Source organism: Polyodon spathula, chromosome 9 (assembly GCF_017654505.1).
Source record: "Polyodon spathula isolate WHYD16114869_AA chromosome 9, ASM1765450v1, whole genome shotgun sequence".
Lineage (NCBI taxonomy): Eukaryota > Metazoa > Chordata > Actinopteri > Acipenseriformes > Polyodontidae > Polyodon > Polyodon spathula.
This window is the reverse complement of record NC_054542.1, coordinates 8,775,560-8,787,104: the sequence shown is the minus strand read 5'-3', so window position 1 is coordinate 8,787,104 and position 11,545 is coordinate 8,775,560. Positions and strand designations below refer to the sequence as shown.

Sequence of the window (11,545 nt, the reverse complement as noted above, 5' to 3'; positions counted from 1 at the left end):
TAGCCAGACACCCGCTGACGCTTACACAAGAATATCCATTGCCTCAGCCATTACACAATATCAGCAGTTACAAAACTAGATCCTGTTCAAAAGCAGGACCCGCAATGAAGTACTGAGAGTGTATGCGCTTGTGACATTTAATGAAACAAACGCAGAATGAAACAAATATGTAAATACATTAAATACGCAAAGCTAATTACATAAACAAACCGCACATATTTTCATATTTAAAAAAAAAAAAATCTGAATTCTGAAGTTGTATGGCTAAATAATATATTGCTATTCTAGAAAGCGCTTCTTTATTTCACTGTGTGTTTCTGTTGTCCACATAGACGTGTGAAGTTGCTCTGGATGGATTGATATAATTTACAGCCTTACCATGGACGCCTACAGGAGGATGGGTAATATTCCAAAACCCTTCAGAGCCTTTTTGTTGGAGTTATCTAACCATCCACGGTGGCGCCACCTACAGTTAAAAGGCTCACATCGGAAGCTGCCCTTGTATTTGTCAATACTGTGGTTTCTGTTGGGGTTATTGACCTTCCCCTGCAATGTCCAGTGTTTAATCTTTAAAGTAGGGGTTCTGGGACCCTGGGACTGTGACCCATTATTTTCAAAAGCCCTTCCCAACATTGCAGCTCAGCTAGCAGTGGACCGGGCCAACAACGACGTGTCACTGGATTTAGGCTACAAGTTAGACTTCGTGGTGCTGCGAGAAGATTGCGAAACATCCACCGCACTGTCTGGATTCGTGGGCTATGAAAACTCCGCCTCTGCTATCCTCGGCCCTCTGAACCCAGGCTACTGTGATGCTGCTACGCTTCTGAGCAAGAACTGGGACAAGGCCATTTTCTCTTGGGCTTGTATCAACTACGAACTGGATACAGTGAAGAGCTTCCCTACCTTCTCTAGGACTCTGCCCTCACCTACACGCGTGCTGTTCAGCCTCATGAAACACTTCAGCTTGGCGAACGTGGGCATCGTCTCTTCCAATGAGGATGTGTGGGTGGACACCGCTAACAGGGTGGCCGATTCTCTCAGGAACATGAGGCTGCCTGTTGGCATCGTCATTCCTTTGGGTTATGGACCCGCCGGGATAGAGCAGACTCTTCAACAAATTAAAAGCACGGGTCAACTGAAGAGTGAGTATGGCTGTAGCTTTTATAATCATAATAACACAGCAGAAAGGAGTGGAAACCAAAAGCTTTATCTTTTCTTAACCCTTATTAGCATTAGGACCAGACAAGTAAGCCCCCTGTTCCCAGTGTTGAAGAGCTTTAGTAAAATACACACAGCTACAGATTAAACATGACTGCTGCTTCCTAGTACCTAATCACTTCAGGGTAGTGGTCTCGGGGCAACCAGATATGACACAGGACTGCAAGCAAGATGGAAGCCAGCAAGATGAGTAACTCCATGTATTGTAGTATAACGGTTTATATCCAAGAGTGTGCACTCCTGCAAAGATCAACCACTTGACTTGAATACAAAGTGAAGGATCCCATTGTGTTTGCTCTGAAGGCACTCTGTTTAGCCCTGGGATCTGGTATTATACCAGGTTAAAGAAGTCTTTGTGTGCAAGTCTTGCTTTCAGGTGGTCTTGCTCTTCCTTGCTCATTTCACCCCTGCAACCCCTTCCCTGCCATTACCCAACTATCTGCTTCTATTGACTGTAGTATGGTGGGACCCAGAGGACACTGGTGAAGTAAGATGGCCTAGGAAGAGAAACAATTATGGACTTCCTGAAAGTAAGACTAGCAAAATGAAAGTTTATCTTAACCTGCTTTTATACCAGATATCATGTTTGAAATGGAAATCCATGTACAAGACATTTAAGAACAATGCAGAGACTTGGACGACACATGCCATTTATAGAATTCTTTCTTAGCTACTAATACGTTAAAGAACATCTTGGTTTGGGCTTTAAATATTCGAGTCATTTTAAGGAAGGTATTCTATGAAATAAATCCCTACATATACAACCCAGTGTGGATTTCCTTGCATCCACTGGGACTGAGTGCAGTAGGGGGCATGGAAGTGCTTTCACTCTGGAGTGCCAGATGTCAGCAGGTAGACATGATCCTCACTCTGTTCTCTAGACTTGAGTCTTTAACATTATAGATACTGTCACTGCTTCATGACACCTTCTCATCCCTTCGCCCGTCAGTCCTGGTGTGACCTCCTCAGCACAAAGTGACCCGGCTACCACAATGTATATATTTTGCTGAGGAGAGATTATTGTTTATTGATCCGAGGTTCAATAGACTCATTGTCTTGCGAGGGATGTGTCACTTCAAAGTGTTTCATGTTCCGAAGCTTCCTTTTTAAAGCTTGTTTATAATAATGTTGTGTTTTGAATATTAACAGAGAGTGTGTTGAAGTGACTCTGTTTGTCATGTTTTTTATTCTTGTATCCTGCAGTGCTTCTTGTTGCTGTTTCAACTTCATATGTTATAAAATACACCTTTGATAGCAAAGCACTCTGCCGAATGGCTTGTGCACTTTGGAATTGTTAGTCATAGATTGAAAAGGTCTGTAATCTTCTGAAGCATGACATGCATCAAGTTTTCTTTCCAAGTGTCATTTTTACATCCATAAACACATTAAATAAAGTGGAGTTGAAAGAATGATGTATCTTTTTAAACTGAGTTCTTTGAAGTTGGAGAAAGGCGCTGAGGTGTGATCTGTGATGTTTCTTTTTACAGCCGTTCATAATAATGTCTACTTTTAATTCAGGGAGGTTATATTTCCAGCCATCTTATTTATTTTACATTGAGCTGCCCATTACAAAAACATACAGAGGACTTTAGAAGTAGATTTTTATCTTCTGCTATGTGTACAGCTTACTCGTTTTGTTTGTTTTTAACCTTATGCTTTCCTGCTATACTCTTTTAAACTAAACTACACATGCATTCTTTTGCCTCTTATCGGTGATTCTGCTTCGTTATTTTACTTCTGCCAGAAGAGCTATCCTTCTGCTCTACCAGCTGTTCCTTTTCAATATGTAATCTACACTATTCCTTTTCAATACACAATCATCGACACTATTTCTTTTTAAACTCCACCCCCTTTTATTTACATGGACCTGAAAGCCTGTATATTATCATCTTCTGTGTCGGTCTGACGAAAGGTATGAATTTGAAGATTGTTCTAGAAGTGTATGTGTCGTGTGCACGGTGTCTCATACTGTACAGTTCCCTGGATAATTGTTCTAGAAGTGTATGTGTCGTGTGCACGGTGTCTCATACTGTACAGTTCCCTGGATAATTGTTCTAGAAGTGTATGTGTCGTGTGCACGGTGTCTCGTACTGTACGGTTTCCTGGATAATTGTTCTAGAAGTGCATGTGTCGTGTGCACGGTGTCTCGTACTGTACAGTTCCCTGGATAATTGTTCTAGAAGTGTATGTGTCGTGTGCACGGTGTCTCGTACTGTACAGTTCCCTGGATAATTGTTCTAGAAGTGCATGTGTCGTGTGCACGGTGTCTCGTACTGTACGGTTCCCTGGATAATTGTTCTAGAAGTGTATGTGTCGTGTGCACGGTGTCTCGTACTGTACGGTACGGTTCCCTGGATAATTGTTCTAGAAGTGTATGTGTCGTGTGCACGGTGTCTCGTACTGTACGGTTCCCTGGATAATTGTTCTAGAAGTGTATGTGTCGTGTGCACGGTGTCTCGTACTGTACGGTTCCCTGGATAATTGTTCTAGAAGTGCATGTGTCGTGTGCACGGTGTCTCGTACTGTACGGTTTCCTGGATAATTGTTCTAGAAGTGCATGTGTCGTGTGCACGGTGTCTCGTACTGTACGGTTCCCTGGATAATTGTTCTAGAAGTCCATTTGTCGTGTGCACGGTGTCTCGTACTCTACGGTTCCCTGGATAATTGTTCTAGAAGTGTATGTGTCGTGTGCACGGTGTCTCGTACTGTATGCTTCCCTGGATTCTTCTTCAGGAGCTGCTATGGTCGTTGTATCTGAAATCCATGACCGATGATAATAGATACGAAGCCGCGCTCCTGAAACAATAAGAGGGAGCCCTGCAACACCTGACACTGACGGAGCCCAATGGTTCTGTACACAACATCCACACACCCTGCTTTGTTTGATGGCTTTCATTGATCGAATGCTTTTCAAACCTTTTCCTCGGAAACTGCTGCTGCAAGCACGTGTTCATTGTCGGTTATAACAGCTGCTGGCAATTGCCTGTCAACAAAAAGCTGTACAAACCACACTTGTCAGCTGTTTTGTAGAAGAGCCAGAAATCCTAATTAAGGACATACTTGTTGGAAGCTGTACACCATTTATATGAGATCAGGAGCGGTGCAGTTCTTGGGTAGCTGGTGTTTAGTTGCGTAATGTTAACTGTCAAACAGAAAGGTAATGGATGCATTGCACACTGCAATGAATGAAGCTGTCAATTAATTAAAATGGCAACAGTAGCAGTATCAGGTTGGATTGCAGTGTGTGTTTATATCATTATTAACATGTGTTCAGTTCTGTGCCCTGTAGAAGCTCCGAGGTCGTGCCCAGGGCCCTGCTTGGTTACAATGTGTGTTTATATCATTATTCACATGTGTTCAGTTCTGTGCCCTGTAGAAGCTCCGAGGTCGTGCCCAGGGCCCTGCTTGGTTACAATGTGTGTTTATATCATTATTCACATGTGTTCAGTTCTGTGCCCTGTAGAAGCTCCGAGGTCGTGCCCAGGGCCCTGCTTGGTTACAATGTGTGTTTATATCATTATTCACATGTGTTCAGTTCTGTGCCCTGTAGAAGCTCCGAGGTCGTGCCCAGGGCCCTGCTTGGTTACAATGTGTGTTTATATCATTATTCACATGTGTTCAGTTCTGTGCCCTGTAGAAGCTCCGAGGTCGTGCCCAGGGCTCTGCTTGGTTACAATGTGTGTTTATATCATTATTCACATGTGTTTAGTTCTGTGCCCTGTAGAAGCTTCGAGGTCGTGCCCAGGGCCCTGCTTGGTTACAATGTGTGTTTATATCATTATTCACATGTGTTTAGTTCTGTGCCCTGTAGAAGCTCCGAGGTCGTGCCCAGGGCCCTGCTTGGTTACAATGTGTGTTTATATCATTATTCACATGTGTTCAGTTCTGTGCCCTGTAGAAGCTCCGAGGTCGTGCCCAGGGCCCTGCTTGGTTACAATGTGTGTTTATATCATTATTCACTGTAGTTTGTTTTGTGTGTTTCAGTCATTATCATGTGCATGCACTCTGTACTGATTGGAGGTGAGGAGCAGGCTGCCTTCCTGATGAAAGCCAATGAAATGGGGTTGACAGACGGGAGATACATCTTTTTACCATATGACACTTTGCTCTACAGTCTCCCATACAAAAGCAACTCCTTCTTCATGTTGGGCAACAACAGCCAGCTCCGAGAAGCATACGATTCGGTATTGACAGTCACAGTGGAGTCCGGGGAGAGCTCATTTTACGAAGCCTTCGACAAGGCGAAACAGCAGGGGGAGATAAAGACACTGCTGCAACCGGAACAGGTAACATGGCTTTTTCTCAACCCTTCATCTAGTGTCAATGTGTGGGAAGAACGATGTGCAGGACTTGGACAAATTGATCCATTTCATGTGTGTGGCCATATTAGCAAAAGCTCCAGGGTATATAACGTTTTTATCTTTCACACTTCAAACACATGCTTCAGCAACTTACACACTTCCAGAAGCATCTCCACACAATTCACTTCATCTTATATCTTTAATACTTACCTTCATTTCACTGTCACTTTGCAAATGCATTGCTCTTCATTACCACACTGAGATGATTGAAACACACATTCTCTAGACAGCAGATACACTGAGATGAATGAAACACACATTCTCTAGCAGATACACTGAGATGAATGAAGCACACATTCTCTAGCAGATACACTGAGATGAATGAAACACACATTCTCTAGCAGATACACTGAGATGAATGAAACACACATTCTCTAGCAGATACACTGAGATGAATGAAGCACACATTCTCTAGCAGATACACTGAGATGAATGAAGCACACATTCTCTAGCAGATACACTGAGATGAATGAAGCACACATTCTCTAGCAGATACACTGAGATGAATGAAGCACACATTCTCTAGCAGATACACTGAGATGAATGAAGCACACATTCTCTAGCAGATACACTGAGATGAATGAAGCACACATTCTCTAGCAGATACACTGAGATGAATGAAGCACACATTCTCTAGCAGATACATTTGAATGAAGCACACATTCTCTAGCAGATACACTGAATGAATGCACACATTCTCTAGCAGATACACTGAGATGAATGAAGCACACATTCTCTAGCAGATACACTGAGATGAATGAAGCACACATTCTCTAGCAGATCTGAGATGAATGAAGCACACATTCTCTAGCAGATACACTGAGATGAATGAAACACACATTCTCTAGCAGATACACTGAGATGAATGAAACACACATTCTCTAGCAGATACACTGAGATGAATGAAACACACATTCTCTAGCAGATACACTGAGATGAATGAAACACACATTCTCTAGCAGATACACTGAGATGAATGAAGCACACATTCTCTAGCAGATACACTGAGATGAATGAAGCACACATTCTCTAGCAGATACACTGAGATGAATGAAGCACACATTCTCTAGCAGATACACTGAGATGAATGAAGCACACATTCTCTAGCAGATACACTGAGATGAATGAAACACACATTCTCTAGCAGATACACTGAGATGAATGAAACACACATTCTCTAGCAGATACACTGAGATGAATGAAGCACACATTCTCTAGCAGATACACTGAGATGAATGAAACACACATTCTCTAGCAGATACACTGAGATGATTGAAACACACATTCTCTAGACAACACACACTATAAAGGTGTGCATCTGTCCAGAACATTTTTTACTGGACCAGTCAATGACTGCAACCACTTGGGACAGGCCTGGCTGTGTTACTGCTTGGCCTCACGATTCTAATAGATTGCCAATGTCATGCGAATGGGTTCTGCTTGAGAAGTGTGTTTTTAAAGTGAGTTGAGTATGTATTGCATTGATTATACAGTAGAGTTAAATGAAGACTGTTGTCTGGTGAGCAAATGGAGCCAGACTCTGCTAGCATGGCAGACACCCTGACATCCAGGAAACCACAGCAATTTTAAATTGCAAAGTAACCTGTCCTCCAGTGAGGACAGTGGCACTCAATGGGGTAACAGTTCATGGCAGAACCTCAGTCGCAGAAGTCTCAATTGTAGGTATAACCTCATCATAAATATGCACAGCGTAAATCACACAGGGACACATAATGACCACATTCAAAGCTTGTAATTACAGGCATGTGTAATTGTTGGTTGGTAATATAAAGCAAGGGTTTTTATTGTTGGATTATTTTTGGGGTGACTTGTGTAATGCTTCTTTGTAAAGACTAATGTCAGGCTAATGAAGAGTCTTCATGAGATTTACATGCTGAACTCCACAGCAGGCTTTGCTCAGATTTATTTAAACTTTTCCAAGGGCTTTACTCCCATGCATTTTCACCAATGTTTGAGCTCAATTTCTTTCAAACATTTTGCCTAAGATGAGGATTTGATGTGAGGATTGCGGAAGCAGCCTATCTATCACGATGATTGTTTAAAGACACTTTCAGAGCTCAGATGTGTTACATGCCTGGTCAGCGGTGCGTGACAGAAGCTCAGCTTGTGTAAGTGTTGCCTTGCTGGCCAGAGAAGGCAGAGAGTCAGTCAGGAGCATTGAGTCCAAACTACTGCTGAGACCATTGTCACTAACCACTGTGCTTAAACACAGTGCAGAACAAACACAAAACACAGGGTAAATATAGCCTCACTGACTGGGGGAATAATACAGTGCAGAACAAACACAAAAACACAGGGGTAAATACAGCCTCGCTGACTGGGGGAATAATACAGTGCAGAACAAACACAAAAACCTCAGCCTCGCTGACTGGGGGAATAATACAGTGCAGAACAAACACAAAAACACAGGGGTAAATACAGCCTCACTGACTGGGGGAATAATACAGTGCAGAACAAACACAAAAACACAGGGGTAAATACAGCCTCGCTGACTGGGGGAATAATACAGTGCAGAACTGGGGGAATAAACAACAAAAACACAGGGGTAAATACAGCCTCGCTGACTGGGGGAATAATACAGTGCAGAACAAACACAAAAACACAGGGGTAAATACAGCCTCACTGACTGGGGGAATAATACAGTGCAGAACAAACACAAAAACACAGGGGTAAATACAGCCTCGCTGACTGGGGGAATAATACAGTGCAGAACAAACACAAAAACACAGGGGTAAATACAGCCTCGCTGACTGGGGGAATAATACAGTGCAGAACAAACACAAAAACACAGGGGTAAATACAGCCTCGCTGACTGGGGGAATAATACAGTGCAGAACAAACACAAAAACACAGGGGTAAATACAGCCTCGCTGACTGGGGGAATAATACAGTGCAGAACAAACACAAAAACACAGGGGTAAATACAGCCTCGCTGACTGGGGGAATAATACAGTGCAGAACAAACACAAAAACACAGGGGTAAATACAGCCTCGCTGACTGGGGGAATAATACAGTGCAGAACAAACACAAAAACACAGGGGTAAATACAGCCTCGCTGACTGGGGGAATAATACAGTGCAGAACAAACACAAAAACACAGGGGTAAATACAGCCTCGCTGACTGGGGGAATAATACAGTGCAGAACAAACACAAAAACACAGGGGTAAATCAGCCTCGCTGACTGGGGGAATAATACAGTGCAGAACAAACACAAAAACACAGGGGTAAATACAGCCTCGCTGACTGGGGGAATAATACAGTGCAGAACAAACACAGGGGTAAAAAACTGGGGGAATAATACAGGGGTAAATACAGCCTCGCTGACTGGGGGAATAATACAGTGCAGAACAAACACAAAAACACAGGGGTAAATACAGCCTCGCTGACTGGGGGAATAATACAGTGCAGAACAAACACAAAAACACAGGGGTAAATACAGCCTCGCTGACTGGGGGAATAATACAGTGCAGAACAAACACAAAAACACAGGGGTAAATACAGCCTCGCTGACTGGGGGAATAATACAGTGCAGAACAAACACAAAAACACAGGGGTAATACAGCCTCGCTGACTGGGGGAATAATACAGTGCAGAACAAACACAAAAACACAGGGGTAAATACAGCCTCGCTGACTGGGGGAATAATACAGTGCAGAACAAACACAAAAACACAGGGGTAAATACAGCCTCGCTGACTGGGGGAATAATACAGTGCAGAACAAACACAAAAACACAGGGGTAAATACAGCCTCGCTGACTGGGGGAATAATACAGTGCAGAACAAACACAAAAACACAGGGGTAAATACAGCCTCGCTGACTGGGGGAATAATACAGTGCAGAACAAACACAAAAACACAGGGGTAAATACAGCCTCGCTGACTGGGGGAATAATACAGTGCAGAACAAACACAAAAACACAGGGGTAAATACAGCCTCGCTGACTGGGGGAATAATACAGTAATGACTCGCTAACAACAAGGCTACAGAAACTGCTCTTGCCACACACATTGTAAGACTGATGTTTTATTCTTGTATCATGAATGTGTTAATAAATTGCTTGGAGTAAATAAGAGGTCCATTTGGTCCCTCGGCTATATTGCCTTATTATCTTCTGGAGTGTTAAAGTCAGGCTGCACTCTGAAGCTGCAGATAGGGTTAAGCGTGTAGGTTAAATAAAGATTACAGATTTAAAACGCCTTGCCTGCTGTTGGATTTCCCTTAATAAATACCCTTATTAAAGCTTCACTTAATAAAAGCATAGCAAAGTGTAAGCATAGTCAGAGAATGGCAAAGCATGGAAAAAGATCAGAGAAGTATGAGGCGCTGTTCAGGAAATAATTCATTGGTTCATTTACAAACAGTATGCTTTTAGGTTGGCCAGGGTGTCCTTGGCTCACCGCGCACCAGCGCCCCCTGTAGTCTGGCCGGGCGCCTGCGGTCTTGCCTGTAAGCTGCCCTGAGCTGCGTTGTCCTCTGACGCTGTGGCTCTGAAGTGGCTGCATGGTGTGTCTGCAGAGTGAAAAGAAGTGGTCGGCAGACAGCACACGCTTCGGAGGACAGCATGTGTTCGTCTTCGCCGCTCCCGAGTCAGCGCAGGGGTAGAAGCGGTGAGCTGAGCTTAAATAATAACTGGATAATCTAAATTGGGAGAAAATAGTAAAAAATAATTGGCAACTACTATATTAAAAAGAAAAAAAAAATGGAGCCATTTGATCACGCTGATAGCCGTTACGTTTGGAGAAAGTCTGGCGAGGTACAAAGAAAAGAACACCATACCTACTGTCAAGAATGGAGGTGGTAATATCCTTCCATGGGGCTGTTTTCCCTCTAATAACACAGGAAATTTAGTTCCAATACATGGTCAAATGGATTCCATAGCATACCAAAAGATATTGGCCGATCATCTGAAACCCTCCGCTACAAAACTTGGTTTAAAGCACAACTGGACGTTCCAACGCAATCCAAAGCACACATCAAAATCTATTGCAGAATGTTTTAAAGAAGAATAAAATCAAGGTTCTGGAATGGCTGAATCAAAGTCCTGATCTAAATCCAATTGAGAATCTTTGGTATGAGTTAAAGAAGGCTGTGTACAGGAGAAGTCCTCGGAATTTGAATGAACAGGAGCAATTTTGTGATGAGGAATGGTCAAAAATCACAAAAGATTCAATCCAAAAGCTCATTGACAAATATTCTTATAGTTTAAAAAAGGTTATTATTGCTAAAGGTGCCTCAACTAGTTATTCATTTCATTTTTCTTATCAGGGTATGAATACTTTTAAATTGCTTTAATAATTAATTGTGGAGATCTATTTCTTGTAACTTTTTTCCTCATCCACAAAAGCAAAAAATTTCTGCAAAAGATTTTTCATATAATTCTTTGTTTTTGAGAAATTTCTAGAAATGATACATTTTCATTGTGGTATGGAAACTTTTGACTACAGCTGTATATAATCTACATGTTATCCAGGCTTGCTCTAAAGGGGATTATTGGTTTGTTGTGTATGAAACATTTCTGTTCAATTATTGTTCAGTAAAAGTTGTTTATTTTGTCTACATCAGTCTTTTTTCCCGTCTCTTTTACAGTACATTCACAAAAACATGTCCTACTGCTGATTAGCTTAGATTAGTTTTCGTACAATGAAAACGATTATGCTATGTACAGAGTACTGGGGTGAAAATTGGCCCGGGCTAATGTTCACCCTCCCAGAAGAGTAATGGGGTGAGAATTGGCCTGACAGGGTGAGGATTAGGCAAGGACAGAACTCACCTGGGGTGAGGATTAGCCTGCAACACTGGCACTATTCACAGTAGAGCAGAGATTCAGACACTTGACTTATTTTAATGAATGACCATTCTGTGCCAAATTGCTGTAGATATTTCTGACAAACCAGCCTTGATCTTTTAGATGGAGGAGAGTGACATGTTTTGTTTGATGTAA

The 11,545-nt window shown here is 42.4% G+C and overlaps 1 protein-coding gene across 1 annotated transcript in view; it reads left to right on the top strand.

Moving 5' to 3' along the window:
- The first annotated feature begins 330 nt into the window (after window positions 1–330).
- The window catches only part of gucy2f (guanylate cyclase 2F, retinal), a 34,105-nt gene continuing 22,890 nt past the window's right edge, over window positions 331–11,545 (top strand). The window contains exons 1-2 of the mRNA XM_041260041.1: window positions 331–1,142; window positions 5,203–5,504. Of these exons, the coding sequence (XP_041115975.1) occupies window positions 380–1,142; window positions 5,203–5,504 (1,065 nt within the window). The 5' untranslated portion in view covers window positions 331–379. The remainder of the gene's footprint in view (window positions 1,143–5,202; window positions 5,505–11,545) is intronic.